We start from the raw sequence: 27,763 nt of genomic DNA, 5'->3' as shown, positions 1-27,763 counted from the left end.
TAAAATGAAGAGGAAATAAAACATAGTTTCGTGTTCCATTGTTCCGCCGTTCCATCAGCTAGACGATGGTATTTTTACAGCAAAGCGCCGCGGTCACACTGGACAACGTGCACAAAATAAAAAAATCGAACAACAGGATTATCAACAATATAAAACCCCCGAAATATTTAGAATTCACTGACAAGATTTCGCTGCAAATCGGTGGCATCGAAGTCAGACATCAATAATCGCCGAGTTTTGGGTAACGAAAACAATGGTGAGCAACAGCAAACACAGTGCACACACACATACGCACGCACACTTGCACAAAAACAGATGAAAATCTGGAAATTGCTTTTTTTTTTGTAGCTTTGTATTGCCCAGGAGTCTTTGTGATTTGCTGCCACAACTAGGATTGGAATGTTATAGAACACACTAATCCTACGATCAACAAGCACCGATTTCCCTAGCCGCAGTCAAGAGAAACTCCCATTTCGGTTGGTGAAAGGAACCACTGGGTCGCAATTTCTGCGACGACATCTCATCTCGGACAAAGAACGCATAGTTTCCTATGAGCTGTGTGGATCGTGTTTAAATATTAATGTGGTGTCCCTTTACGACGCTGACGCACACTTCTCGACCTAAGCAAATAGTTAAATCAAACCGATAGCCAATAACAAAGAAAGGAGAGAGCGAGTGAGCACAGCTAGGGACACAAAAATAGCAGCGCACCACCATGACAATCAAGCCAGTGAGCGCACCACCGAGCGCCAAACGCGTAGCTGGAAATGTGGATCCCGATAACAAGGAGGCCCAGGTGGTTGTGGTGGAGCAGTCGGTGGTCAGCCAGACCCATAATCATGCTCACAACCACCGTAACGTCGTCATCGATGGGCAGGTGAGTGGTTCTAATTCCCCTTCTGGGACTTGCCTATTAATATGCACCTTCGTTCCGCCCCCCTTTTTAGAGCCCCCAGAGGCGTGGCGAGGTCTACGACGAACTGGCACGCACCCACCGCTGCAGCCCACACAAGAGGTGAGTTATTGCTGTGGGCCTCCTGGACTTCCCGGGGTGGGGTTCCACGCCATGTACCAGCTGCATTTAATTGGTTGTCTTACATGGCACAGAAATATTGTAGGACCTCCTTTTAGAAAATGTAATATAAGAGCGTGACATTACAGTTTCTTTTGTAAACGTAAGGATTTTTATCTTAAACTATAAACGAACAATTCAACAATACTGCGAAAGATACGTCCACACATCGTTTGTACATTAGTTGGCAGTCAGTTTTTAAATTCTAAATTCTAGTCACATATTTCGGAATTAAATATTGTCCGTTTTCCATCTCTCCAACAGCACACGCTCGAAGCGTCGAGATCACCACGAAGCACATGCACACCTTTATAAGCGCGATCGTCTGGAGCGCGAGAAACTAGTCCATCCGACGGCAGCGGCGGGCAGCGGAGCACCTGGTGTATCTGGCAGTAAATGCAACAGTCCACCATTGGCCTCAACTTCTGGCAGTAGCAGTCCGTCGGCGGTGGGCAGAAACTCACCCGAACACTTGGGACTGGGTTGCACCACGGTGCCCACAGCTCAGGTCCAGATGTCTCCGGCTACGGCGGCAGCCAATTTGCTAAAAACAGTGGAGGAAACCTTTTCCGGTTACAATAGCGGCGATGAGCATCTTCAGCCCAAGGAGCGATTGATTCCAGTGGAAGAGTGGCAGCGGCGCGATCTGGAGTTCGCCAAGTGTATGGAACAGCGCGGCTATGAACTTAAGCCTGTCGAGGAGGATGGCGCCTGCCTGTTTCGCTCTATATCCCTTCAAATATACGGCGACGAGGAGATGCACGACGTGATCCGCCAGCACACCATGGATTACATTGTAATGTTTCATCTTGACGTACCCTTTAATTTGTCCTAACCAATACTGCTTACTTATGCAGCACGAGAATCGGGAATATTTTGGGCAGTTTGTCACCGAGGACATCAACAGCTATATACAGCGAAAACGAGCCCGGGACGCTCATGGCAACCACATTGAGATCCAGGCTATTTCCGAGATCTACAGCCGTACCGTCGAGGTATACTGCTACCAGTCAAGTAAGTAGTCAGCTATGATTAACAGGCTAAAATATTTTTAACGCATTATATTTCCAGATCCCATCAATATATTTAACTCGGAACAGTCGCAGGCAGGCTATCCTCCGCTGCGGTTATCCTATCAGCGTGGATCGCACTACAATGCTATTTTGGATCCCTACAACGCCACCGTTGGCGTGGGCCTGGGCTTGGCTGGATACAAGCCGGAGATCCAAACCAAAGAGGCTGCGCGTCTCAGCGAGCAGTTGGAGATCGAACAAGTATGTTATAATAACCATATTTTGATGTGCCACCCATTTACACGCTTTTTTAAATTGCAGACCATGTTTGAAGATAAACTAAAGACTACAGATTGGGAGGCCACTAACGAAGCCATTGAGGAGCAAATCGCACGCGAGTCTTACCTGCAGTGGTGCCGCGAGAACATGCAACGTTCGCGCAGCAGCAATACGGCGGCAGGATCAGCCACATCCTCGACGGTTACCTCTGCAGAAGCGCTTACCGATTCAGATGCCTCGCCCTCAAAATACTCTGTATGTGGGGGCACCGGCAGCAGCAGTAATCCACCTGTGACTTTGACGAGCGGTAGTGGTGGTGATGGCACAGGTCCCGCGTTTTCGCTGTCCCCTAAAACACTTAGTCAGTTCAGTCACAAGCTGCCGCCTGAGGTGAACGAGCTGGGTGGCTACGATAGCGATGCTACAGACATGAGTAGCACCAGCTCGGTGGGACACTGCGGTGGCAGTTCATCACCGAGCACAGCTGCAAGCCAACGTTCCGGCAAGGGATCCAAGTCACAGCGTCGCACCACGGCTCTCAGAAAGAAGCGGCGACACGAAACGCGCGAGGCGCCTTTGGTTAGCAAGAGGTTGGTGTTCGTGACGACTTGTGGTCGAGCTTACTGAGGTTTTAAGTTCCTTCCTACCTTGCAGCGCCGAGGCTTTGGAGGCTCCGCTGAGGAAGAGTCCAAAGCGCGATTCAGCGCCTTCAGTGGCACGAGCTAACACACCAGAGGCTGAGCAGCGTCCCTCCACCTCGAAGCAATCGTCTAATTCGCCACAGAAGAGCGGGGATGGCCAGTCACCCAGGGAGAAGAGTTACTCTAGCTTTTACCAGGAGCTGCTCGAGGCATCCTACGCCAATGAAGGTGAGTTGAAATCAACTTAGCTATGATATATCTAAACATTTATCTCTCTTGATGACAGGAGCTAACGAGAGCGAGATGCTGCAGCAAGCCATCCAGATGTCCACACGCGATTACATGGAGGACCAAAAACGAAAGTTTCTCTGCGGACCGTAGACGGTGACCCACAGACACGCATCGTTCTTTGTACAGTGATTTAGCAGTTATTTTCGCAACAAAATGAAACACAGAACTTACCAAAACAAAAAACATAAAAAACGAAATACGCAGAAACTATCTTCGATCTTGAATGTTAATAGGTGGGCGTGAAGCGATTGTCATCGTTGCACACCCGCATTCGCACATTAACATTCTCACATAACACTATCCCTATAAATATTATAAACATATATTTTTAATAAGGCCTCGTTGTATAATCACTAGAACTAAAATTAAAAGAAAAAAAACATCATGTTAGGTTCATTCTTAATTTTTTTGATTCAAATGTGTATAAAGCACAAACTCCACCCTGCGTGTTTTTTTTTACCATGAACGAATATACCCACACCACGTTCCTTTTCCCATAAAATTAATGCCTACTTTGTAATTCGTCGTAATGTTAAGCTTAGAAAGGTACGCACGAAATGGACGGTGAATCAAAACTGCTCGTACATAAATAAAGGATATTAAACTAACACATGGACATATACAGAATACAGATAATAATACGGATAACGCTAATTAATTATTTAATTGACTACAATAAATGGTGCATAATAATCGTAATTTACTCTAAATAAAGCAAATAAATAACCCCAAGTAAATGAACCTTGTTGCTTTTTATCTGAAAGAATGAAATATAGTCTTAATTCGGTTTAGATCAAATTATATAATTTACTGCTTATTTACAAGGATTTTTGTGTTTGATTTATCGGTGTAGCAAAAAGTTATACGTACATTCACAATTTTAGATTTGTTCCTACAATTATGTGTAAATCTAAATTGCATTTGTTTACATAGTATATAAATATATATATATAGTTCGCTGCCAGTGAACAGTGTTCAAGTATTCGTACAGGTGTATGTACATATGGACGACATACATACCATACACAACATTGATTCTAATTGTAGAAAAATACATTTCACTAAAATACATTGCGTATAAAATTATTATTCCTTTGCACATTTGTCTTAAATTAAAGTATGGAGTGTTTCGGGGCGGACAAAGGCGTGGGACAACCTCACTGGGATCATATTCAACTATTGGAATGCAAATGCAATGCTTGTTCAAAGGAAATCGTGCTATACAATTACTTATAATAGATTAAAAATTGGCTTGTGTGTGGTTTACACATTTGAGATCTCTTGAAACGATTGCAAAAAGATTCAAATAAATCACTTTTGTAACTAAAATAAATAAATAAACCGAAATCTATTGGAATTCAGATTTAATTAAGCTAAATTTGAAAAGATCTTAATCGAATGTAGTTCTTTACCAGTGACTGCACTTTCGTTTGTGTTTGTGGAAGGTTCCCATCATCAAATTTCCATCGCGAACTTACGATTAAAATTGTACAATGTTGAGTATTCCCTAAGGAGAATCCTCGAAGACATTAGCTAACATCCTGCTGTTTGTATTATCCGATTTGTGAGAGTCAATTAAATTGTGTGGACCGAGAGAGTTATTTGTTGTTTTTGAGCAGCCGAGTCCTTGGGGACTCAGACTCAGATGAGACTAAATTGAATTTCGCTTTAACTGACTTTACAAAAATCATTTGGCTAATTTATCATTTGCTGCTGTTGCTGCTGCTGCTGCTGCGAAGTCTGTTGCTGCTGTTGCTGCGTTGTCGGTTGCTGCTGCGTGATCACAATGTGATGTTGCTGCTGCTGCTGTTGTTGCTGCTGCTGCTGCTGCTGTTGCTGCTGCAACTGCTGCTGTGCGCTGGCCAGCTGATTGGCATGTTGCAGGGCCGCCGTCGTTGCCTCCGTGACGACAGGTTGCAGCATACTGGTGCCATTCTCGCGCCGCACATGGCTGTTCAGCTCGGCCTTGACGCGGCGAGCGATGTGGGAGCGGGTGTGTTTGCGCAGATGATCCTTGCGGTAGAAGCCCTTGCCGCACTCGCCGCACTGGTGGCGCTTCTCGCCGGAATGGATGACAAAGTGCAGACTCAGTTGCTCCTTCCGCTTGAAGGCCTTCAGGCACACGGTGCAGATGTAGGGTCGTTCCGGATTGTGCGACTGTTTGTGGCGGGTGAGGTGATCCTTGCGCTTCAGCGACGCCTGGCAGATGTCGCACACGTAGCGCTTCTCCAGGTTGTGGCCCACCAGATGCACTTCGAGCAGCTCCGGCTCCGGATACGCCACATGGCATTCGGGACACATGTACAGCGGACTGCCGTCGAGTGCGGTGCCCAAACGAATCTCACCGGGTCGCAACTTCGTTTTCCGGTCCTTGTTCCGCTTTTTGCGCTTCTTCTTCTTGCCGGAAGTGCCGCCGGATCCGCCGGCCGTCGTCGCTGTCGCCGTCGTCGCCGTCGCCGTGACCGCCGCCTGCGTCTGCACCTGCAACGTCGCCTGCTGCTGCGGCTGCAGCGTCAGCTGCTCCTGCTGAGGTATACTAATGGTTGTCGTGCCCAGGGTGTTGATCCCAATGGCTGGTCCCGTCTGCACCTGCAGCACCTGAAAGTAAGTGTTAGCTTTAAAAATTCTATAAATACTTGTAGATACTTACCACATTCTGTTGGTTCTCCTTCTTTATCGTCTCCGCGGAATACTTGAGAAAGTGATGCAGCGACAGGGGCAACGTGTTGGCTGGAAGATGCGAGAGGTAGTCGGCCACTGTCGTTCCCGGCGTCAGAGTTTGCCACGAGGTATTCTGGAGTACTGCAAGGCATCACATTTGCTTAATCAGTTATCAATGCTATCTTATCTTATCAGGCGCTCACCTTGCTGCTGGAGGATGGCGTTGCACAGATCCTGGGTGAGTTCCTGCGGGGCGGTGACCTGCTGCTGCTGCATCTGCTGCTGCTGCTGGCCGGAAGTTCCCGCCTGAAGGGCATCCGCTGCAGCACTCGTCGCTGTTGCACTTGCATACGCAACAGTTGCATATTGCGTCTGCTGCTGTTGCTGCTGCTGCTGTTGCTGGGAGGAAGCCACCAAGTGGCCATTGTACTTGTCGCCCTGGAGCGCATCCTCCTGGCCGCCACGGAACTTGTTGCCACTGCTGCCCTGGCCCGCCGTCATTGTGGCCTGGCCAAAATGCGTTACCTGTTGCTGCTGCTGCTGGTAGCGATTGCTGCCGCCGGCTGCATCCTGCTGCTGTTGCTGCTGCGGATTATTGGTGCCCGTCACAGTCACATCCGTGACGGCGGCAGTCACGGTGGAAACCAGCGGAGCTGTGCTCGTCGTGAATTGCGGCAGGCCGGGAATGTTGCCGGGAAAGGTGTTGCCAAACGGGGTGAAGTTCATTGTGCGTTCGTTTCTCAGCTTATCAGGGGATTCCAGGGGGATTCAATGGGATCTTGTGCGCGGAGAATCAGGCTACTGAAATGGGAGATTTTTGGGTGAGTAAGGAATTCATTTAGTTGGTCTTAAGTATCTACTTTCTTAGGTTGTAATAAAGAACAGGATATTTCCGATTACCATATGAAATTATTTCCCTGTTTTTGTACCGTAAATTGTGGTAAACATTTTAACCTGCTCAATATGCAATGTTTATAAGACGATCTTATGTATTTATTCATAGATGGTTTCTATCAACAGCAGCCAACCACAGAATAACCCATTAATCCGTCGATTTCCCGAAAATAGACAAACCAAAGGTGGCTGCAAACTGCAGCACAATTTAAGCTTAGAAGGCCTTTGAATGGAAAGTGAAAACAGCGCTGCCGTTGTTGTTATTTTAGCTGACTTGCCGAACCGGAGGACTCACACACACACACACGCACACCTTCGTCTAAATCGCCGCCCACCGCCCACTTTGCAGTTGTGGAGGTGACGATAAAAAAGAGCGCGAATCCTGCGCGCTGTGAGAGAGCGAGAGCGAGTGGCAGAGCCAGAGAGAGAGAGAGGGAGAAAGAAGGGGGGAGGCGCCGAGGTAGGAGCATTAAAAATCGAAGGGGGGACTTGAATTTCAGCGGGGATTTCGTCGATGGCGACCCACTATATAGCGATTTAGTGTGTCGGTACATTAAGATTAGGTTAGGGCTGACCTAAACCGCCAGTGAGTGCATTTCGCGAATCAGAAAACGATAAATATGAGCGTAATATAGCGAAATGGAAATTAACGCGACCATGTAACGCATACGCAGTGTGGGACATTATAAACTGACTCGCATGTGCCAAAAGCCAAAGGCTGCGCCATATCGATTTTCACTAAGCACGCAAATTAGTATCGCCTCTAATTGAGCACTCGCATATGCATATTTGCAGTTCTCAACGCGATAATAATAATAACAAAGTGAAGTTTTCAATTTCGCCGGTTGTTTAACAGTAGCAGACTTTCACTTGGGAAAACACCGTCGTCGTTTATTTTTGCCATCTGCGCGCGAACCCGTGACACAATAAAACGCAAGGCGGGCTGACAAAGGAAAAGTGCAGCCAATTGCATTGCCAGCCCATTCTGGAGGTCACCTCCTCCGCGGCGAAAAAAGTGCGGCCAAAAAAAAAAAACAGTATGTATTGTGTGGTATTCCGGTGGGGTTTTCGGGTGGTCAGGGGGGGTTGCGTCACTGTACCGCACCGCTCACCGTCTGAGGTGCACATGCACATGCACATGCAAATAACACCCGCCGCATCCACAAACGGAGCCACCTGGCGGCGTGTGGCGTAGCTTCACAACTGACTGCCACCGACCGACCCGGCGATATAGTATTCCGACTTTTCTCTCCGCCACGAGACATATAGCCTCGGCACTCGGCTTTTTCGCAGCCGGCACACGGCCACAATAGCGCCCCAAGCCACCAGCCACCAGCCCCCAAAACCCCCCACCCCGCCATCCGATCCACCCATTTGGCATTAGTTGGTCTAACTACGCTCGTGTGCGGGAGAGAGCAGAGCGAGAACAAACGGCGAGAGCCAACAATTGGGGCTCCACACTCTCGCAAAGTGGCTGGCATAAAAACACACTCTATTTGCCTTTGCGAAAGGATATTGGCATAACATATCTCTTGGATGAATCTCTTGTCAGATAATGATAGTGTATTTCATCAAAATGAAATAGTTAATTTTAAATAGAAAAAACGAAAGTACAATCAATATTTTGAAAAGTGAAAAAGTATATTAAAATAAGTTCTTGAAGTAATATTATATATTTAATTTACATATTTAAATTAGGTTTTTTGATCATGTGCAAGACCAAGTGGATGCTAAATAGGAAACAATTTGCAATTCCTTTTAGATCTTTCGAAATTATAGCTCGCTATATGGCATTTCCAGTAAAGCCGTTTCCAACTTAACTTTGTTGAGATGCAGAGAGCTGTGTTTCGGCACACAATATCCATTGAGTCGTCGAAATCCTTTGCGGCAAACGCACTTGGGATTATAGCAGAATTTCGCCGCCGGACAATATTGATCATCCGGGCATTTGATAATCATGCAACTTACTGACTCATTTTCCCCACAATCTACGCCCACAACTTGGTAGCTGTTTTCTGGGAATTTTTCAAAATTATATTGGAATTTTTTCTAGGGTTAAACGAGTCACCTGTTTGATATTTTGTTCGACTTAGAACTGATCCGACTAAACAACAAAATGTTAATGAGAATAGGTATACATTCATTGCAGCACTGAACAAATTGGTAGAAATAACTTTTTCTGATACTGACAAAAATCAGCGTGGCTAATAAGATTAACAGTGTTCTAAAAATTAGAAGAAATTATATATATTACAAAGTTATTCTTTATGGTGGCAAAACTTATTGATAGAAAATCTTACTTGTCATAGGAAATAATTATATAAATTCCAGTACATTAAATTATTATAAAAAGTACATTAAATAAAAAATAGCAAGAATTAGTTCCACAACAGTTGGCTTTAAAAAAAATTGCATCACTTCCAACCCAGTTTTGAGCTCTGTTTACTTGGCCATCTAACCCAGCAAGAGCGCACAAATGCCCACTTCACCGTCCTCCAGACATGAAGGACCTGCTCCCGCATAGAGGACCTCCTGCTCCGAGGACTGCACTTCGTGTGTGTGCGTGATTTGCATGTATGCAGGCCAAGTCGAGCAGCAGCCGCAGTCGCAGTCGCAGCAACAACAAGTGCAACCAAAACAAAGATGCTGCGCTCCTGACACTGAAACCCGCACAAGGCCAATCGACGAAATCAGGCCACGCACACGAATCCCGACACGGTGGCGGTGGCGATGGCGATGACGATGGCGATGACGATGGCGATGTAGATGACGTAGCTTTGCGATGCGATGCCCCCGGCAGTCAGCCTACCACAGCCTACTACAGCAGGCCGGCTTTCCCAGACCCGGAGACACTCCCCATTCCACTACCACTCCCACTTCCACTCCCACTTCCACTCGAACTCCCACATGTACTGCCAAACATCTGCCATACGCAGGAGCAGAGGTAACTGCACTCAGGCCTACACGGAGAGCAAATGCTAGTTAACAGTTTTTAAATATGTGATATGCTCGCTACAGATATTTTAAGCATTTCAAAATATCATTTGAAGTTCAGTAGCACTTGAAGGAGAATTCCAAATTGCAGTTCAGTTTATGTTAAATAAAAACTTTTGATAAATGGATATATTTTACATATCTCTTTATAACATAAAACTGACAATATTTATTGGAGTGTAAATGGCTGTGCTGCAATCGGTGGCGAGTAAGCGCCGAGAACTCACACATTTCTGAATCGGAGAGTGAGAGTGTCGGCGGCAAGAGGCGGCTGGAGAAGTGGCAAGTGGTAGTGGGGCCGATGCGGATGTTTTCGGCAAGTGCAACTCGCTGATGCGCATGTGGATGTGCAGTGGTGGGTGGTGTGGGTGTGGGTGTGGGCATTGTGTGCGTGGGCACTTCGACGCCTTTCCGGCATTCAGGCATTGCATCACCATCGCCATCATCATCGTCGTAGTGGTTGTTATGGCGGCGGGGTATTGTTGAAAGCGAACATGCAGCAAGTCGACGCATCCTGACGTATTCCACCGGTCAAACCTTTTCATTCTTACATTTTGTTTTCATTCTTATTAAGCAGAATGTGTTACAAGTGGCGGACAATGTCGCTCAACAGCGATTACCATTTTTTTAAATATGTTGCTGTCAAAACGTTTCTTCTTTTTATTTATAAATTCAGAGTATTCTGAACATAACCGGAGGAAGAAAATGTTAAATGAAAAAAATATTGCCTACTTTTCGGATGCACCCCGTTAAACACTAAAATAACGTGGCGTATACTTGATAATATTGCGCATACGTAAAGTGCATACTTCCAAGCGGGGAGTTTCAGAAAGTGTTGATAAATATTATGGGTCTACATGAAAAAATCGTTTTTAACTAGCATAAAAGAAGTAACTAGCATATGTACATAAAGTAAATTGCAGAAAGGAAAGAGTTTCCACTAAAAATATTGTTCTTTCCACTGTGCGACATTGTCATTGGCAGTTAGAGTGGGCCGTAACCGTGTCCGTATTCGTATTCGCATCCGTATCCGTGTCCGTGTCCGTTGCTGTGCACCCGCCAAATTGGGAAAGACGAACTGTGAGGCTGAGTGCAAGTCGCGCCCGGCACACCCGTAACTCCCACGGCCCAGATCTCCGCCACCCTCGCAGCTGTGTTTGCGCCGTGAAAGTGAAACTGCGACGCACGGCAGAGCCGGAGTTTGCAGCCATAGCCAGAGCCGTTGTTGTATCCGCAACCGGAGTCGCCGAAATGCCATATTCGTGGCCGTGGCCGTGGCCGTGGCCATGACCCGTCGTCTGTGCTGCGCCGTGCATTCTGTATTCCATTCCGTATTTCGTATTTCGGGACCGGGGCCGAAACACACAATGCACGTACACAAGATTCGGGGAAATTCGGAAACGCGGTCATATGATGTCGATGACGTCGATGTCGGCTGACTCCGCATTTCGATGCAGGCACATTAAATGCTGATTTATTGCCTGATTGTGTGCGCATTAAGTAGGTGGCATTTTGCCGAAAGTGCGTTTCCTGATTTAAGAACTTGGCCAGACTTTCGGAAGAGGTATGGCAATTATCCCACAAAAGTGATGTGTTCCGGAGAAAATTATATTTTGAAACAAAAAATTGTAAAATAAAACTGTGTATTTAGGCATTGTAAAATTTCTCATTATTAAATATTTTTTACACTTATATATCAAACTACAGACGATATTAATTCTGCGGGTCTCTATTTTTCTCTTATTTGGTAAAAGCTTTACAGAAATAATCTGCACTTTTTCCAGTCATTTAAAAATTCTAAATATTTGTAGTATATTTACAAAAAAATATTTACAAAGTACATTTACGGAATAAAACCACACAACTTCAAGTGATAATTTTTTTTTTTAAATTGATAAACCAACGTCCCTGAAAAAATGGTCGTACATCATTTATTGTAAAGTAATTGGAATATGTAATTTAAACATTAAGATTTATATAAATAAAAACGCGTAAGTGTACATAAAACATCTGATAGTCTAATCAACCTACTTTCCACCTTCTTGTTTTAACATTGCTTCCCAATAGTTTGTTGCAGAGTGTAAACCATTGAGGATTTACCACGAGTCATTTAATGAACTAAACTTTGGCGCTTTCAGTTGTGTGCTTCAGCAAAAGACCAATTGCGGGATTAATTTCCCTTAAGTGATTTGCATGTACGAAAAGTGCTATGTACTCACAGTTTTTCAGTTGCTCAGCGGTTTATTCACATTTGCCGGCTCTTTGGCTAAAAAGCACGCAAGGAACATGCTAAATACAGGTTGAAAACACTCAGCAGACACACGATTTCACGCGATTTTGTTGACGTTGAACGCCGAATTGGTCGCGTGAAAGTAACAACGTGACGAAATTCGCAGCGCGGCAACGAATACAAGTGCAAAAATTTGTATTTTGGGGGCGTAACGCCGGGTTTAATTCAATTTGTTTCGGTTTGATGCGATTGAACCGGATAACGTAGTGTCGGCGCTGACGTTATAAAGTTAACTGATTGAAAGTGCGTTCGTCCGGCGCCTAAAATTGTGTAGAGTTTGGTGACGAAGAGCCGATACTCGGCAACCAATACAGATGCCGAAAGTAGCAAGCCGTACCAATACCGTGGCACATTCGGTGGACTAGCAGTTTGGTCAAATGTTTGCCGGCGGCAGACAATTATTTACTCTTTAAATTGCCGACAAGGCGACACACACACATCAGTGCGAATATACATATATGTATGTGCACATACACACCCACACACACAAACACACACACGCATGACACTCCTCCCGCTCTCGAACACATACACGGGCACCTATGCCGGCTACTCGCTTTCGCTTTTGTGTTTGTTCTCTCGCCGGCTTAGTGCCGAATGCTCCACCCCCCTTTTAATAACCTTACATCTAGTGCCTTGTTATCTCCCTTTCGTCACTACTCATCTCAATTCGGTTAGCTTCGGCACCCTTCGGTTATCTCTCGCACACTAGGATGCTGTGCTCTCTGGAATTCGTGTCTCTCTCTCTCTAGTCATATTCTCTCATTGCAATTTTCAGTGTCCCGTTAGTTAATTTGAGCGCGCGCCGTCAGGTATGCAACAGTTTTTTTCAAACGCATTTTTAAAAGGTATTTTTGCCTGCATCAAATCTAACAAAACCTACTAAAATACTGCAGTACATATGCATTTACATAAGTGCTCCTATGTGTTTATGTGATTTATATGAATCTGCACAAAAAGCACTCTTTGTTTAGCTTAAAGGGCGGTACGCAAATCATTGCGTTTGATTCGAATTGTTGATGGGTATGGGATGTGTTAAATTTTAGTTAGGATGATATATGTATACATGAATTTCTTCACTTATCCGTATACAAGCAATTAAATTCAGAAATTGATTTATTTTTCTCAAGGAGCTTCGTGGTGAGCTCACATTCTTCCTTCCTTTCCTTAGGTGCATAAACACAATGCCATATCTCAAATTACCACCGAAGAAAACATTTTTGTGTAAGGGATATGAAATATTGGTTCTTTTTACTATGGATTTATAATAACAAGTATTCAATGCATATATATATGTAAATTTATGAATATGGAAAATTATAGCCGACACTCACAGTCGCTATGGCGGAATCTTTGTTTTGCCTACAGCGTACAATAATAACAGTAAAATTGTGTTATTAATTATTGGAAAAACCAATGCGGAACAATAAACTGTTTTTTGCATTTACCACCATTTTAAAAATATTTCCATTCTAATGTTCGAGAATTATTTACAGTTGTTGTATACTTAAAATAATTTCTTATAAAGTTGAATTTAGAGGTTGTATTTCTAGACATCTTTGTTCTTCAAAGAAATTAAATGAGTATTACAAATTAATTTCAGTTATTTTACTGCAAGTACTCCTTTGCCCTTTTTAAAGTTGCGTAATCTGTACATATACAAAATACATTAAATCAATATTCCCATGTAAAAAAAAGGGACACAGGAGCGACTTTTGTCTAAGGTCCTTACACTTCTGTATGTACAGATTTGTGCCAACTGCAAAAACGGAGCAGCACAAGTGGAGCCCAATAGAAACTAAATCTAAACAACACCGGAACACCCCGGCAAGGTCACATCGACACCCCCAAAAAACAAATGGGGAACCGAAAACTAACCAAAAACTAAAAGTGAATCGAGCCAAACGATTCCGAGTGGTCCAACCATTTGAAGTGGTGTGGAAAAAAGGGGAGCCATAGCCGGCAGGCGGAGCTCTGCCGAGCGCCAAAAATTCATTCATAAAATTCTAAAACGCGCTAAAATCTAAAATTCTAAACAAAACCAGTCGGCAGTCGGCCGAGTGTGCGGAGTTGGCAGTTTAGAGCTGGGAGTGGGCAGTTGGCTGGAGGAGGCCTTCTGAGGAGAACTCATACGCCCGGTGGTCCTCTGCCACTTGCTGCATGCCCCACGCGTAAAAAAACACCCACAATTTTCGGTGATGCACAGATGGTTGGCTTGCATGTTGGCTACTATCCAAAGGTACATATATCCCATTTTAACGATTCAAACCGAAACTAACGGATAGGTGTTAAAACTTAGATTGAATAAAATTTCTATATTTTATACATCTTTAGAATCGGTGCATTTCATAGTACTCATAATTGAATTTAAAGCTTATGTATCCCTACATTTTAATATTAGAATCATAAGTTTGTTGCAACTGTATGGAAAAGGAACAGTATGACTTAGAGAAGTTTGACTGTAGTGATGCTTTAGGGGTTATTGGTGTTCCTAGTGGCACCAACTTCCTTGGGGGGATTTCCCTTTGGGGTAACATCCTTCGTTTCTTGTGTTCCAAAATGTGTGTTACTTGTGCACAGCCCAACAGTATGCAATGCATTTCGCACACAGGAAATTGCACTAGGAGACGTTTTGCACACAACTGTACTTGCTCATCGACCATTTTGTTATTATTTTTAGCAGACGACAGAAAGCAAAATCAAACTAAAAAATGGAATTTTATGTATACACATAATAAAATATGTGTAGAGATTTTATATAATAAAAAAAACACTTTTACATAAACGCACAGCCACACACACCCACAAATGCATCAGTTTGTATGCCTAGACAAATGCGTATGTAGAAGTTTTGTAGTATCCTAAGGCCTATGTTGCATGTGTGCGTGTGTGGGTGCGTTTTTCTGCATCGTGTGCTCGTTTGTGTGTGTGCGTGTGTGAGTGTTGCATCACCTAACTTCATGGTGAAGTGCAACAAACTCTGCTCTACACAAAAACGCCGCCCAACAAAATGCAATCAAATGGCAAAAATTTTGCCAGACTACAGGCAGGCAGGCGGCAACAACAATCGTTGTTGCAACAACTGCAACTGCAATCGCCCGTCTGCCACGTTCGCAGGCGGGCAGCCGAGGGGGTGGTGGGCGTTTGAGGGGCTGGTTGTGGGAGCAGTTGGGGCGACAGGCCAGACACAGGCCATAAAACAGCAAAAACAAACTGCATGTGAAACATTTTAGTTGCATTTTCTATATGGAAGACTCGCAACAGGGTGAATCTTATTTGCATCGAAAAAATATAGGCAGTGTTACAACCATTTGCTATCTACTTATTCTGTTTTCATAGTAATGTAGAAAGCTTTAGGATATATTAATTAATTTTAAGAGTAAAAATATATATTAATAGCGGTCCCTTGTCAACACTGCGTATGAGTAATAGATTTTCTATTTGCAAATCTAAAATGTAATACAAAAATAAATAAAATAGCTGAATATAGTTTTAGAATCTATTTAACAAAAGGGAGTATATATTTTCCTTTCTAGTTAGTTGCTTAGAAGGTCCACCTTAATTACACATAAATGAAATCACTTGGCACTTGCGTGTGTGGGTGCATAATCCATGTGCATATATAAATGTACAAAATCAACCCTTAGCTTTTGACTAGCCGCTCAAAAAAACAGCATCTGTGTGTGTGTGTACAAGTGTGCATAAAATAAATTTCATTTAAATTAAAATAAATAAAACTCGTCCCCAAGCCGACGCGTCTACCCAAAAACAAGAACTTAGACAAAGCGCAGACACATCCATAATAGTCGGATGGATACCAGTCCGCAACACCCAAAACTTGCAATTGCCACAAAACGGCACGGCTGCAGATGAAACTGTCTGGACATCGAAGAAAAAGCATTCATTAGGCCGACTGCAGTCTATGCATTTTAATTGATTGCCAGCCGTCTTTGTCGGCTTTATTTTTGGCAAAATTCCATTAATCTCCGGCAATACTCGGACATTCCGTCTAATGTCATCAACTGCAGCATCTATCTTTCTGCACGAACAAGATGCTGAATGGAGTTTCTCAAAGGAATCGAAAAACTGATTATGAAATCATTCACTCGTTCTGCATTTAATTCAATGCCATTGACAAGCGTTGACAAAATTAAAGTTACTTAACCTCGCTTAATACAATCTACTTTAATACAGAAATCTAGTTAAATACTGTTATCATTGTACTTATTTTCCAAATTAGTATGCTACTAATAACATTTATTTATTACAATAAATATATTAAACGGCCGTGGATCCTAGCTTACATTTTCATTTTAAGGTTTTTGTGATAAGCTTTAAAAAAAGTATAAAATATACACTCCTTAACAAATGTTATGCCTACTTAAAATAACTACTTTTTATAAGTCTTTAATATTAGTATATGACCCTCTTATGAACCACGTTATTCAACAATTAGGAGTTGCTTTCGTAAATCAACATTTAATCTGTGGCAGATAAAGTCCGCGCGCTCAATAAAGTTAAAAGTCAGAGCAGCATCTGCATTGCACTTGCCACTTGCCACTGGCCCCAACCGCAATCCGCATTTCGCCGCAAGATGAGGCCAGTGAGGTTTGGGTGCCGGTGGTGCCACCACCACCCACGAGAAACATGCCACGAAGACGGAGGCAGACATTAACCAAACAAGCGGTGGCGGTGGCCAAAAGGGAACACGTCCACGTCCTCGACCTAGTTCAATGGCAATGTCATTGTGCCACATTATCGCCGGCGACGTCGTCCTCTGCTGGCTCAGTTGGCTTGGCCTTGGCTGGAGTTGAGTTCAGTTGAGTTGAGTTGTGAAGCTGCAGGGAAACGAGAACGAGCGCATGAGTCGAGGCCACGGCCACGGCCACGAACATGGCCAAAGTGGCACACGGCAGGCAGCAAATACCCAACCAGTGAGCTCCACCCACCGAAAGCTTTCACCTCCCGCCTCCACGCAAGCAAACACCATCAGCATGCACCCACCCAACCGATGCACCCAATCCACCCAACCCATCCATCCGGCGAAAACGAGACACAACAGCAACAGCGATGCTGCAACGATGCAGGCACAGAAACCGAAACGGGAACGACCGGAGGTTCAGGATGCAGGAGCTGCAGGGTACTGAGAAAAAAACATCCACGTCAGATCGCATTTGAACTCTACAAAACTGCGACCACAAAGGTTTTTAGAAAATAAATTAAATTAAATTTAATATTTTTATTCCGCAACATGAATATTTTAATAGATATAAATTTACTCATAAGTTATTGTTATTATTACTTGAACGCTTTTCCCATGATATCATAATACTTTTCGCGGTTTTTCCGTATTTACCTTTAACTTTCTAATATCCTTAGTATATATATGTTACTAAATTCAGTACTACAAAGATGTTGATATATTGAGCTATTTAGTAAGTGCTTAAAAATGCAAAACTCTAGGTATTAATTTCGATTTGATGCTGTTGGAATTCAGCAAATTTATTGCAAGTGCAAGAGCAGGCGGTGGCGACAATATCCTTGCACTTGTGCAGGCCGCGAGGCGAATGGCGAGTGTGGGCGCGGGTGGTGGGTGAAGGGTGAAGGGTGTTGGGGCACACAGGACTCACAGCCACACCGCTAAGCCCGGCAACCAATCCGCCGCCAGCAGAGCAGCCTTGCCGCATCTGGGCCCCGTTTATTGTTGCAGTTGCAAGGACCTTCCTGTAGGCACAACCACGACCCTCGCCTCTCCGGTGCTTTTTAAGGGGGGTCCTGGCTGTTTGTCCTGCACTGCTCCAAGCTCAAAGTTGCAGTGGTGGAGCAGACACTCCCCGAGCCACAGCCACAGTCTGCCACCCACCCACAAACCAATCCACAGTGCCACTCATACTCAAAAATATCAGGTTTGTGCTGAACTCGGACTCACACCCGATTTTTAAATACGCTCTCTTTCTATATGCATCTCGTCCTTGCTCTCTCGCCCTACGGAACTCTGTCTGCTGTTTTCGTTCGTCCTGTCGATTCATTTCACAGCATCATGTTAATAACAGGGGAGACTTGTGTAAGCTTTGTGTAGAGCCAGAGAATAACTCACAATTATGAAGAGTTTCAACCGTTTTAAAATACAATCCTAATGTAATGTTATTTATTAACAAACTATGCAATTAACTAATTAGTTAATTAACTAATAAGTATAATTAAAATCTTAATTTTTGATAAATACAAAAATAACATTTATGCACATTAACATCTATTTAATTCAGGCTAAGATAATAAGCCCATATAACTTTATTTGTTTTGCCGAGCGTTCTTGGTATTGTAAGAGGCATTCGTCACAACGCGCCCGTAGAATCGGTCCCCAAAATAGCTTTAATGTTGATACAACTGTCTAGTGATAGGATAAGTTCTTTGCAAATTAGTATTTGCTTAGCCTAGTTAAGCAGAGCCAAATATCTGTACCAAATGCTATTATGCGTAAGGTTCTCACGAAGTGCAAATAAACCCAAGTCCGACACATGTTCGTGTTTCTAACTCACCCAAGGAATATAAATAGACCAGTACAGCATCAGTTGATCATATCCAACTACCAGACATCAACATGAAGTACTCCTGTGTCCTGCTCCTTTTGGCCACCGTTGCCTGTTTCCTGGTGAGCCTGTCCAGTGCAAGTACCACGACCACAACCACGACAGATGCCACTACCACGACCACTACCACCGCCTCGTCTTCGGACACCACTACCACGACAGCTTCGTCCTCGGACACTACCACTACCACGGAATCATCCTCCTCCAAAAAGAAGAAGCACGTGTTCAGCTACAAGAACAAGATACACGAACCCAAGAAGAAGATCACCATCCACAGAAAGAAAAACCGCAGGGACTAAACATCTTTAGATATCTACAGACCCGGTTACAACTAATGTGAACTTCGACTTCCGAAGACAACTGCCATATCATTATTCCACTATATTTATTATTCTGTAAACAAACCTCTTACTTATTATTAATAAACTAAAGAAAATTTAATTCAATACATTGATTTTTATATATAACTACATGTTAGGACTTTCGATTTTTATTCGTTTTAGCTACAAAAAATCCTTTCTTCTACATATTTATTCCTATATTTTTAAATAAAGACTTATGCAAAAAAGTAAACCCATTTTTTAAATATTTCATAAAAAAAAGGGTTATGCTAAGTATATTCATACTCGTATATAGAACTTTCAACATTAAATTTCTTTACAAATTTAAAAAAAATAATTCTAAGCAAAATGGCATATATACAATTAAAATATAATATAATACTATGATGGATTTTTGGGATTACTTTTATTTTGTATTACAAGAAATAATACAAGTAAATATTATACTGAATATTATAAAATTAAATTTTGCAAACATTAAAACATTTCAGTAAAGAAAATAACAATATAAGAGAAGTGAGTTTTATCATATATTATCATAATGATTTTCACACTTGAGAAAACTCTTGAATCTTTCTTACTTAGTTAAAACGTGAAATCAATTGGAACTTGTTTACTATCTGTTTCATTTTTTTTAATAGCAACTTAATAATTTGTTGCTTATTTTCTAAAATTTTTACCCGCTGTGAATGCTTTCAAAACTTGACGATTGTATAAGTAAAGAAAATCTGAAAACCATTCCCGCTTTAAATAATAAAATATTAAAATAATTTTTAAATAAAATTAATTTTTTGAATTTAAATAAATTTTTGAATTTAATTATAGTAAGTTAGAGGTACGTTTGTTAACAGAATAATAAATATAACGGAATAATGATATGGCGGTTGGCTTCGGGAGTCGGAGTTCACATTGGTCGTAACCGGGTCTGTAGATATCTAAAGATGTTTAGTCCCTGCGGTTTTTCTTTCTGTGGATGGTGATCTTCTTCTTGGGTTCGTGTCTCTTGTTCTTGTAGCTGAACACGTGCTTCTTCTTTTTGGAGGAGGATGATTCCGTGGTAGTGGTGGTGTCCGAGGACGAAGCTGTCGTGGTAGTGGTGTCCGAAGACGAGGCGGCGGTTGTAGTGGTCGTGGTAGTGGCATCTGTCGTGGTTGTGGTCGTGGTAGTTGCACTGGACAGGCTCACCAGGAAACAGGCAACGGTGCCCAAAAGGAGCAGGACACAGGAGTACTTCATGTTGATGTCTGGTAGTTGGATATGATCAACTGATGCTTTACTGGTCCGAATGGAGCACTATTTATATTCCATTGGGAAGCTGACAAATCAAACACCTGACGGATCTGGGCTTGTTTGTATAAGCGTGAGAACCTTATGTGAAATGTTATCTGATCTAGAACTTTAGGCCTATTTTAGAAACCAGGTCACTCAAATAAAAATTTGCACATTTCTATGCCTACCTCAAACAGTTGTGCAAACATTAAAGATATTTTAGGAAGTTCAATTTGGAATGAAACACATTGACGCTGCTTTAGAGTTTCAGCTGTTTATATTTATACTTTCTAAATATATATGTACATTATAATATCAAGGGTAACACAACGCGTTAAATAAAGCGTGCAATAAAATTATATATAATGTACCTTAAATACCTTATATGTACATATATAGTAAGCAAAAAGGGAACTTTAATTTACATTTATTCTACACATAGTTACCTTTTAATTATTTTTAAAAATTATGATATTGGATTTGGGCAGAATATTATATGTTGCACAATGTCATTTTGTATCATTTGTATAGGTACACATACTAAGTGGGAAGAAAAAGCACACCATCTCATGCGAATTAGTTATTATGTAGAACCAGTTTTAAGCCGTTTAGCTAATATTGTGGAATCAAAACAGTAATACGCAAACTGATGTCATACGTCGGATGCAAAGCCAAAAAGTCTTATTTTGATAACTTCGAGATTCATTGAGAGGTGCAACAAAATAAGGCCAATAGGTCATTCAAGTACCCACAACTTTGAAACATGGCCTATAGAATAGGTCATAATCAAAGAACAGGTTCCCATATTTCCACTTCTCCACCTGTGACGCGTGCTTTATACGGTCCCCTCACACACAAGCATACATACACACATACTTAGCAGCTAAATACCAAACAACCTCTTTTTATGTCGCCAATAAATGGTGTTTAATTGTAATGTTGTTATTCTTTGGTTTTGCAGACTCCGTTCGGCGACAATCACTCAAGGGAGAGAAAGAGAGAGAGCAGAAACAGGGAGATTTTTTTTGCATGTATATCTAGTGCTGCAGGTATGGATTGAATCCAGCCAAAGATAGCTAGGAATTTTATAATAAAACAATATACACAATATCTTCAGAAAACTAAACTTCCGAGTTTTAATAACTGCGCCTTGATAGTCATGATTAGTATTAAATAAATGTTGAGTTGTTTACTGATTTTATAGCCTTGGTATTTATGTTCGACATATTCTATATTAATTTAATGTTGGGTCCTTCAATGATCATATATCAGTACTTTAAAATCTGGCTCTTTCCACTTACAACACAGCATCACTAGGCTTGACAGACAAAACGGGAAATGGGTTAAGAATCAAGGAGACCGAGGATGCAGAGAAAAGGTGAGGAAAGAGAAAGAGACAGGGCCCCAGCAGCCGAACCGCATTCCATGCGCATTCAGCGCAGCCGCACAATGGGCAAATTTAAAAAAAAATCAGTCCAAAAATGTTTTTTAGAGTTTTCTGTCTTTAAAGTTGGGACCTAATTCCTATTTTGATAATATTTCCACTTATATTTAACGAATAAATATTTCGTAAGGAAATAGAAATGCTTTAGTGCAAATAAAGCTTTATAATAAATACATAGTATATTTTTTTTTCTTGTTTCTATTATGTTTTTATATTGTAAGGAACTTATGTATGTGCATATACATATGTACTGAGAACATAAGTTTTAATAAAATTTATTTCATCCATTCACTTTATACTTTAGAACCGCCTTTGAATTTGGCAGCGAGTTGTGGGAAATCGACCCACTGTGCACAGAGGGCAGCGGCAGCGCCTGCGCAGAAGAAAGAGAGCCATCGCGGATCTGTTCAGTCCATTCAGATTCAGCCAAGTCAGTGCGTCGCGAGATCTTTAGCGAGCAGGTTGCGATTTCGGTCAGAAAGCGTTCGGCCGGGAAAAGATAGTTATTTCACTTCCGTGAGTGTGTGTTTGTGGGAATAATTCGGCATCGAAACTTTCTTCAACAGCTGGCGATCATTTGTATGTAAATGCAAATCGACCAAGAAGGCTGCAAGGCGAAGAGACAGCGAGACAAGTGGAGTGTAGAAAGTGCAAAACCAGTTTTTTTGTTAGCAGGAAAACGTGGCAAAATAAGAAATTAACATAACAAAAAGTGAAACAAGCGATCGTTTGGATTATATCATGTTTAGCGATTGCCAATTGATCAGTGAAAGTGGGTAGGCAAAACAATGCGAGGAAGAAATGCCCGCTAATTTACGAAGAGCAAATCGCACACTGAAAAAATAACAAAAACTAGGAAGCCGCTATGTCTGCCACCTACACCAATACAATTACACAGCGCCGCAAGACGGCCAAAGTGAAGCAGCAACCACAACAACAACAACAACAATGGACGGACAGCGATATGAGCTGCGAGTCAAACGAAAGACTTCACTTTCGCAGCCGTTCAACAAACTCGAAGCAACAACAACAACACACGACACACAGCAACTCACCTTCACCACTGTGCTGTAACGGTGCTCGTGCTCTAACAATGCTCAATTGCTGCGTCGACGTCAACTGTCATTTGAATGCGCCGCTGCGCGGTAGCGTTAACCGGCACACGACGCCAACGCCGACACCGACTGCGACTCCAACGCCGGTACCGACGCCAAAACAAGCCTCCCCCTCGCCAACCTCCGATCGTTCGCGCTCACTCTCACGTTCGCTCTCGCCCTCTCGGTCTCGCTCGCTCTCCTGCCAAAAACAGATCAACAAGAACAGCGCAGGCGCAGCATCTGCAGCTGAAAGAAAAACCGCTAGTGCGAGTACGCAGCCATTTACCGTTAACCTGAGCATCGATCTCTTCAGTTGGACTCTCTTTCTCTTGGCCTTCGGCACGCGTTTCTACAAGCTGGCAACGCCGCCACACATCGTGTGAGTAGAAAAACAATAACAAACCAGGCAAATGGGGTCACTGAGAGAGAAAAATACACACAGAATAATTTCTATGATATTTTGTTTATATGTATTTTTTACTTAATACATTAATCACTTGAAGAATTCAAGAATTATATTACAATACTCTTTACCCAACAGATTCGATGAACTGCACTACGGCAAGTACATCTCCATGTACATGCGCAACATTTTCTTCTTCGATCAACATCCGCCACTGGGCAAACAGCTAATCGCCGGACTGGTCAGCCTGGCTGGCTACGATGGTAATTACACCTTCAACCGGATTGGAGAGCCCTATGCGCCGGAAATGCCCATCTTTTGGTTCCGGTTTGTGCCAGCCATGTGCGGCAGTCTACTGGCCCCCGCCGTTTACAATCTGTTGCTGGAGGCCAAACTCAGTCGCTGGTCTGCCGCCTTGGGTGGTCTGCTTGTGGTCCTGGACAACTCCTTGCTGACGCAATCCCGCTTCGTTCTCATGGAATCAATGCTGCTGCTGGCCACCACAGTGGGCATCGCCTGTCTGCTTCGCTTCCAACGAAGTCGCCTGGGCAGCCTGGAATGGTTCTTTAGTGGAACGACTGCCGCCGTCTTTTTGGGAGCCGCCGGCACAGTAAAGTACGTTGGATTCCTGGCACTGGGGCTAGCCTTTTATTTGCTGTGTCGACACCTGTGGCAACTGCTCTACGACGCCGATCTCACCGGTAAGATAACGCATTTCTCGAGATTCACAACTCATGTTCTACGAGCCTAAAATAAATTCATTGTTCCATTAGAGTCAACATAACGTATACGTAATGTTGATCATTGATATGCTAAAAGAGGTTGAATAAATCAAATTAAAACCTTTCTTTTTCTAGATCGCCAACTATGGATGCATGCCATAAGTCGCCTGTTAATCTTCGTTGGCATTCCATTAGCCGTCTATGTGGGAGTCTTCTATGTCCACTTCAAGACGCTATACCGGGCTGGACCGCACGATAGCATCATGACTAGCGCGTTTCAAGCCTCGTTGGATGGAGGACTGGCATCGATCACACAAGGACAGCCATTGGCAGTTGTTCATGGCTCCCAAATCACACTGCGCCATACCCACGGACGCACCTGTTGGCTGCACTCGCATGCAGCTGTCTATCCGGTGCGGTACCCGGACAAGAGGGGCTCATCGCACCAGCAGCAGGTCACCTGCTACTCCTTCAAGGATGTGAACAACTGGTGGCTGGTTAAGCGACCAACAAAGGAAAACCTGGTGGTGGGAGATGAGCCGGATATCATCCGGCACGGTGAAATTATACAGTTGGTTCATGGAATCACGAGCCGAGCACTGAACTCACACGATGTGGCTGCGCCAATGACACCGCAGTGCCAGGAGGTCAGCTGTTACATAGATTACGAGATCAAGATGGCCGGTGAGCTGCTGTGGCGCGTGGACATTCTGAATCGCGATTCCGAGGGTGACATTTGGCATGCCATCAAGTCGGAGGTCCGCCTCGTTCACGTGTCCACAGAAGCCTCCTTGAAGTTCAGCGGACTCCAACTTCCCGAATGGGGTTTCAATCAGCACGAGGTGGTGGCGGATCGTGAAAAGGGAATACACGAAGATACCATCTGGAATGTTGAGGAGCATCGCTATACACAGAGTAAGTCATCTTTGAGCGATATGAAAACAATAAGTAATTGTTATTTTAACCTTTTATAGCTGAAGACCACCGGGAGCGAGAGCGCCAGATGCTCACAGCCGAAATGATACCCACAAAGCGGACGCTCATCTCGTTCTGGGCCAAGTTACTGGAGCTGCAGTCCAAGATGCTGTTCCAAGCGAAGTCAGTGCCAAGTCACATGTACAGCTCGATGCCGCACGAGTGGCCGCTGATGGACAAGGGCATCGCCTACTGGTTGGATTCAAAGTCCAGTGCGCAGATCTATTTGCTGGGAAACGTACTCATCTGGTACACAGCCACTACGGCAATACTTGTCTACGCCGGACTACTCGCCTTCTACGCTATGCGGCGGCAACGACTTTGCTTTGATATTTCGGAGCAGGAGTGGCAGCGATTCATCATTGCCGGTGATACCTTCTTTATGGGCTACGTGATGCACTATCTGCCGTACTTCTGTGTGGATCGTACACTTTTCCTGCACAATTACTTGCCAGCCTTTGTGTTTAAGCTACTTCTATTGTGCTTTGTTGCGGATCATCTGGACTATCTGCTCAGACGCTTCTGCACCGGGCGTGGTGTCCACTTGGTGCGCCTGTATCGCCTCATGCTAATCCTGTGGTTGGTGGGCGTGCTCAGCATTTTCTCGAAGTTTATACCATTTAGTTATGGTGCGAAAAAAATGACCTTAAATGAGGTTCGAAATCTTCGATGGAAGGATACGTGGGACTTTGTCCTGCACAAAAACCACCACCTGCACTAAAAACCAGATGCCATCTCCGCGGCCAGAGAGACGTGCAATGATGTACTAGTACCGTGTACAATAGACTAGAAGACTAGCTACAGTTGAACTAATACTAAGCCATAAATTATTTGACATGTAAACATACTCATTTACAAGACCAATAAATACAATTATTTATTTATTTAAGATGTCCTGCTTTATCAGTCAGTACTTTGTTCTCTGAACCCACACTATATACACAAATACACTCATTTAACATGGCCAATAAGGGACACTTTATAGACAGAAACGCAAATATTCCGGCTGCGGGATTGTCTACCTCTGGATTAGATGGCGAGGAAGGTGTAAAAGTTTGTCTAAGTATTAGCAATGCAGAAGAATTGGCTGAGAGTCTAGTGAGGCGCTATTGCGGACAAATCAATGAAAAATCAAACCATCTTCCGGCTGGTTCAGTTCTTCCCAGCAGCAGCATCCGGGATTTGCTTAGCAGCGAGCTGCAGAAGTCCCGCTTTACGTCCTTCAAGGAGAAGTTCTACGAGGAAATGTACTTCAGAAAATCCACTTTGGGCGAGGTGAAGAAGACGTACTCCAAGCCGGACAGCGTTACCAATACAAGCCAAACCTTCGGAAGTCCATCAAGTCCAGGCCAATCTGAATCCCTTTATGGCGTTATATTGCCGGCCAAATCGGCGGAGCAAGTGAACAAGGAGTACGAGGCTTTCCACGACAAGTACATCATCAGCCACAATCACTACTTTCCTTCTGAGCAGGTCAATCGCAGGTTAATCTCTGGGATATTTCAAATATTCGGCAAATCTAAGGAGCAACTTAAATATTTTTAGATATTCCCAACCATTTGATCGAAAGTCACCTTCTGGAAATTTTCACACACTCGGCGACTTTGGACTCAAAGTGAAACGTTGTCTTGTGGAAGGTGAAAACCACCTGAAGGTCATTGGCAAGGCACAAGTGGACTTTCTGAACCGCACCGAGGCGCCCCTCGGCATGCGAAACAAAAAGTGAGTTAAATCCTTAGATGATTTGCATATTTTTGGTTCTGTTTAATAGTTTTAGACTTCTGTAGGTACACTTATGCGGTGCCCGATATCACTTTCGGTGTTCCACTGCGCAGCAATGGCGATGTGAAGATGCTGCTTAATAATATCGAACCGTGCGACAAAACCAACCGACTGCTGGATGCCATACGCTATTTGAACAAAAAGCGTCACAGTTTGAGGAATCCCCTTGAATTTCACAAGTACGTACTAAATTCGGTGCTGGAGAGGAGTGATACGGATAAGACGGGTCACTTGCCACTGGCACGCATCTTAGAAATCTTCAGAAGCTTCCACATCCGCCTGGATGCGCACAAAATCCGTCTGGCCTTGTCCAATTTCCGGATGATTGTGGACGAGGGATGTGCCACGGAGCGGGTGAATTACCCCGATTTTCTCCGTCTTCTCTCGATTCAGAAGTCTCTGCCGAAAACAGGTAACCTGACCAATGTTTCCGATGTCAGTTGCCTGGACACCACGTATCACCTGCTCTGCGCCGATCGTCAAAAGAAGTTCAAGGATGATAATACAATAAACCGGAATCTCAAAGAGCATAAAACGAGTGTCAAGGATCTCATAACACCGGTTTTGGCCACTTTACGTGGCCTAACACCTGGTGATTTCACCTGTTTGCGGCCCAAAGGAGAAATCGAACGTATATTCAGAAGTCTTGTACCAACTGATAAATTCGAAGCTATTTGGCAGAGTCTAATGACTGAGTTCAAGGACCAAAATGAAACGGCATCCGTTTCGCAGTTTCGTGCTGAAATGCACAAATAATTGGAGGCCACATCTACTTAAAAACTTTGCCAATTTACCATGACAAAGTAATAGATATGAAATCACATTTTGAATGCCAATACAAATATACAAGCAATAAAACAGACAATACCTTTTTCCCAAATTATAGCTTAAGTTTGGGCTGTCATTAGTGCGAAGCTAATATTTGGTACAGCATTTACTTAGCTTGCGAAGCTGGTGTATTGACACCCAAATATTTAGGTTTCTGGAACAGTTAAATCCGGAAAT

At 43.4% G+C, this 27,763-nt stretch overlaps 9 protein-coding genes across 14 annotated transcripts; 5 read left to right on the top strand and 4 right to left on the bottom strand.

Moving 5' to 3' along the window:
- Positions 1–88: 88 nt before the first annotated feature.
- LOC120448626 (OTU domain-containing protein 5-B) lies at positions 89–3,681 on the top strand. Its single transcript, XM_039630743.1, has 9 exons — positions 89–256; positions 349–877; positions 948–1,015; positions 1,337–1,868; positions 1,930–2,086; positions 2,144–2,346; positions 2,407–2,954; positions 3,019–3,233; positions 3,292–3,681. Exons 2-9 carry the CDS (start codon positions 716–718, stop codon positions 3,384–3,386), a joined length of 1,980 nt encoding a protein of 659 aa, XP_039486677.1. The 5' UTR covers positions 89–256; positions 349–715; the 3' UTR covers positions 3,387–3,681.
- Positions 3,682–3,834: 153 nt separating this feature from the next.
- Positions 3,835–8,062, bottom strand: LOC120448627 (zinc finger and BTB domain-containing protein 24). Of its 4 annotated transcripts, XM_039630747.2 has the most exons (5): positions 7,547–7,809; positions 6,858–7,047; positions 6,161–6,758; positions 5,947–6,098; positions 3,835–5,894 (listed from the first exon to the last, which is right to left on the bottom strand). In XM_039630747.2, the coding sequence occupies exons 3-5, from the start codon at positions 6,681–6,683 to the stop codon at positions 4,992–4,994; spliced, it is 1,578 nt and encodes a 525-aa protein (XP_039486681.1). In that variant the 5' UTR covers positions 6,684–6,758; positions 6,858–7,047; positions 7,547–7,809; the 3' UTR covers positions 3,835–4,991. The 4 variants fall into 4 exon arrangements, with proteins under 4 accessions (XP_039486681.1, XP_039486678.1, XP_039486682.1 ...); XM_039630744.2 differs by lacking the exons at positions 6,858–7,047; positions 7,547–7,809 and adding an exon at positions 7,964–8,062; XM_039630748.2 differs by lacking the exons at positions 6,858–7,047; positions 7,547–7,809 and adding an exon at positions 7,964–8,033 and having other exon boundaries at positions 6,161–6,755.
- Positions 8,063–8,467: 405 nt separating this feature from the next.
- On the bottom strand, positions 8,468–9,012 carry LOC120449074. Its single transcript, XM_039631373.1, has 2 exons — positions 8,920–9,012; positions 8,468–8,866 (listed from the first exon to the last, which is right to left on the bottom strand). The coding sequence occupies exons 1-2, from the start codon at positions 8,993–8,995 to the stop codon at positions 8,625–8,627; spliced, it is 318 nt and encodes a 105-aa protein (XP_039487307.1). The 5' UTR covers positions 8,996–9,012; the 3' UTR covers positions 8,468–8,624.
- Positions 9,013–9,156: 144 nt separating this feature from the next.
- Positions 9,157–9,937, top strand: LOC120448874. Its single transcript, XM_039631089.2, has one exon. It carries the CDS (start codon positions 9,428–9,430, stop codon positions 9,797–9,799), a length of 372 nt encoding a protein of 123 aa, XP_039487023.1. The 5' UTR covers positions 9,157–9,427; the 3' UTR covers positions 9,800–9,937.
- Positions 9,938–10,579: 642 nt separating this feature from the next.
- LOC120449043 lies at positions 10,580–12,274 on the bottom strand. Of its 2 annotated transcripts, none has more exons than XM_039631334.2 (2): positions 12,065–12,249; positions 10,580–11,397 (listed from the first exon to the last, which is right to left on the bottom strand). In XM_039631334.2, exon 2 carries the CDS (start codon positions 11,171–11,173, stop codon positions 10,820–10,822), a length of 354 nt encoding a protein of 117 aa, XP_039487268.1. In that variant the 5' UTR covers positions 11,174–11,397; positions 12,065–12,249; the 3' UTR covers positions 10,580–10,819. The 2 variants fall into 2 exon arrangements, 1 of the variants encoding a protein (XP_039487268.1); XR_005616173.1 differs by lacking the exon at positions 10,580–11,397 and adding an exon at positions 11,803–11,990 and having other exon boundaries at positions 12,065–12,274.
- A 6,462-nt stretch (positions 12,275–18,736) lies between these two features.
- LOC120447725 (protein new-glue 3-like) lies at positions 18,737–19,024 on the top strand. Its single transcript, XM_039629267.1, has one exon. It carries the CDS (start codon positions 18,737–18,739, stop codon positions 19,022–19,024), a length of 288 nt encoding a protein of 95 aa, XP_039485201.1.
- Positions 19,025–20,011: 987 nt separating this feature from the next.
- Positions 20,012–20,302, bottom strand: LOC120447723 (protein new-glue 3-like). Its single transcript, XM_039629260.1, has one exon. It carries the CDS (start codon positions 20,300–20,302, stop codon positions 20,012–20,014), a length of 291 nt encoding a protein of 96 aa, XP_039485194.1.
- A 1,901-nt stretch (positions 20,303–22,203) lies between these two features.
- On the top strand, positions 22,204–25,865 carry LOC120448973 (protein O-mannosyltransferase 1). Its single transcript, XM_039631233.2, has 4 exons — positions 22,204–23,255; positions 23,418–23,980; positions 24,137–24,916; positions 24,976–25,865. The coding sequence occupies exons 1-4, from the start codon at positions 22,645–22,647 to the stop codon at positions 25,695–25,697; spliced, it is 2,676 nt and encodes an 891-aa protein (XP_039487167.1). The 5' UTR covers positions 22,204–22,644; the 3' UTR covers positions 25,698–25,865.
- On the top strand, positions 25,853–27,638 carry LOC120448974 (EF-hand domain-containing family member B). 2 transcript variants are annotated; one of them, XM_039631235.2, is made up of 3 exons: positions 25,853–26,460; positions 26,522–26,698; positions 26,754–26,890. In XM_039631235.2, the coding sequence occupies exons 1-3, from the start codon at positions 25,937–25,939 to the stop codon at positions 26,761–26,763; spliced, it is 711 nt and encodes a 236-aa protein (XP_039487169.1). In that variant the 5' UTR covers positions 25,853–25,936; the 3' UTR covers positions 26,764–26,890. The 2 variants fall into 2 exon arrangements, with proteins under 2 accessions (XP_039487169.1, XP_039487168.1); XM_039631234.2 differs by having other exon boundaries at positions 25,858–26,460; positions 26,764–27,638.
- Positions 27,639–27,763: the final 125 nt, after the last annotated feature.

Source organism: Drosophila santomea, chromosome 3L (assembly GCF_016746245.2).
Source record: "Drosophila santomea strain STO CAGO 1482 chromosome 3L, Prin_Dsan_1.1, whole genome shotgun sequence".
In the NCBI taxonomy this organism is placed as follows: Eukaryota; Metazoa; Arthropoda; class Insecta; order Diptera; family Drosophilidae; genus Drosophila; species Drosophila santomea.
This window is presented reverse-complemented; position numbering and strand designations above follow the sequence as displayed.